We start from the raw sequence: 1,308 nt of genomic DNA, 5'->3' as shown, positions 1-1,308 counted from the left end.
TGACCCTTCCACCACAGGGCCCTCCCCCCACTGCCTGCTCCCACCAGCTCCCCTTTCCCCTGAGAGGTCAAGGTCTTGGCATCTTCCTGGCAGGAGTCCCCATCCCCGGAGAAAGCCTGGAAGTGGAGGTCTCTGTCCCTGTGCCGCGCCCCCTCCGCTGAGGCCCAGAGATGGGGAGGATGTGAGGACCCGCCCCGAGAGGACCTACCCAGCGGATATTTAGGGGCTAGAACAGAGCCCAGCATATTGCAGGCGCTCTTGAAGAGCTTGCTTGGACGATGGTAGTGGGGTCCTTCCCAGGGCCAGGCGTGGGAGACCTTTCTCGCCACCCTGGGTCCCAGGCCACGTGGGCCCCGGGCAGCTTGGGACGGGGCTGGGCAGCTGCTCCGTCCTCTCGGGTCTCAAGCTCTCCCGGCGGGTGGCACCCCTCCTCAGCAGTGACGTGGGGAATTCGGCAGAAGGAAGACGTAGTGGAGGGATGCAGGTCCCAGACTCCGACGCCCATCCCTTCCCCTCACCTTCATCTCCTCGCTCCCGAAGAGAAAGAGGATGAGGAAGGGCGCCCCTCTCTGCAGGGGCAGGCGGGGCCACCGGGCCTCGGCCTGCCAGCGCTCCAAGTGCAGGCTGTTGCAGATGACATGCGGCTTGCTGGTGTGGAAGCGTGGGTTGAAGTGGATGGCGATATCCGGCCGGGGGTGCAGGCTGCAGCCGCACTGAAAGTCCACCTGGAACCTGGTGAGAGGTGCTCTCGAAGGGGCACCCCTGGTCGGGAACCCCGAGACCCCGAAGGCAGAGAGGAGCCTCCAGCTCGATGCCGCTGGGGCTGAGCTCCAGCTCCCGCGTGGAGCACCCCCTTACCTGTGTGCCTTTAGAGGGACCACTCCCTGTAGCATGACCATCTTGCCCGCGCGCAGGCCACCGAAAATTGTCGTGACATAAGGAACCACCTGAACAAGGGGAGAAAGCTAGCCATATGCGGATGGAGAATGGGTCTTAAGAGGAGCCCAGTGCCAGGTGGGCGGGTGGGGAGGGAAGAACAAGAAAACTCCACTCTCCTGCCCCAAACGGAAAACGTCCTGATGGGGTAATATTAGGGTTCTCTTCCACCTTCTCCCCTTTCCCGAGCCCTCATATGTCAAAGCCACGTTGCCCCGGGGAAGCCAAGTTCAGCTCCATCGCCCGCTTAGAACACCAACCCTGCCGCTCTCCCCAGCTCCTTAGGCCTAGTGAGACTGGCCCTGGCCTCCAGAAGCCTGTTATGGAGATCCTGAGGACTGTTTACTGGCTGGAGCCCAGGAACTGGGGGGG

General features: G+C 62.9%; 1 protein-coding gene across 1 annotated transcript; it reads right to left on the bottom strand.

Annotated features, from left to right (window-relative positions):
• Window positions 1-45: 45 nt before the first annotated feature.
• LOC117799359 (galectin-12-like) lies at window positions 46-1,301 on the bottom strand. Its single transcript, XM_034651836.1, has 2 exons — window positions 859-1,301; window positions 46-732 (listed from the first exon to the last, which is right to left on the bottom strand). The coding sequence occupies exons 1-2, from the start codon at window positions 897-899 to the stop codon at window positions 432-434; spliced, it is 342 nt and encodes a 113-aa protein (XP_034507727.1). The 5' UTR covers window positions 900-1,301; the 3' UTR covers window positions 46-431.
• Window positions 1,302-1,308: the final 7 nt, after the last annotated feature.

This window comes from Ailuropoda melanoleuca, unplaced genomic scaffold (genome assembly GCF_002007445.2).
Source record: "Ailuropoda melanoleuca isolate Jingjing unplaced genomic scaffold, ASM200744v2 unplaced-scaffold4808, whole genome shotgun sequence".
Classification (NCBI taxonomy): Eukaryota; Metazoa; Chordata; class Mammalia; order Carnivora; family Ursidae; genus Ailuropoda; species Ailuropoda melanoleuca.
Note: the sequence above shows the minus strand (reverse complement) of the source record. Positions and strands in the feature narration are given on the sequence as shown.

Coding starts and splice junctions, on each gene's coding strand:
- LOC117799359 (XM_034651836.1), bottom strand. CDS start 899: ATGGTCATGCTACAGGGAGTGGTCCCTCTAAAGGCACACAG. Junction 733..858: donor GTCCCTCTAAAGGCACACAG/GTAAGGGGGTGC, acceptor ACCTCTCACCAG/GTTCCAGGTGGACTTTCAGT.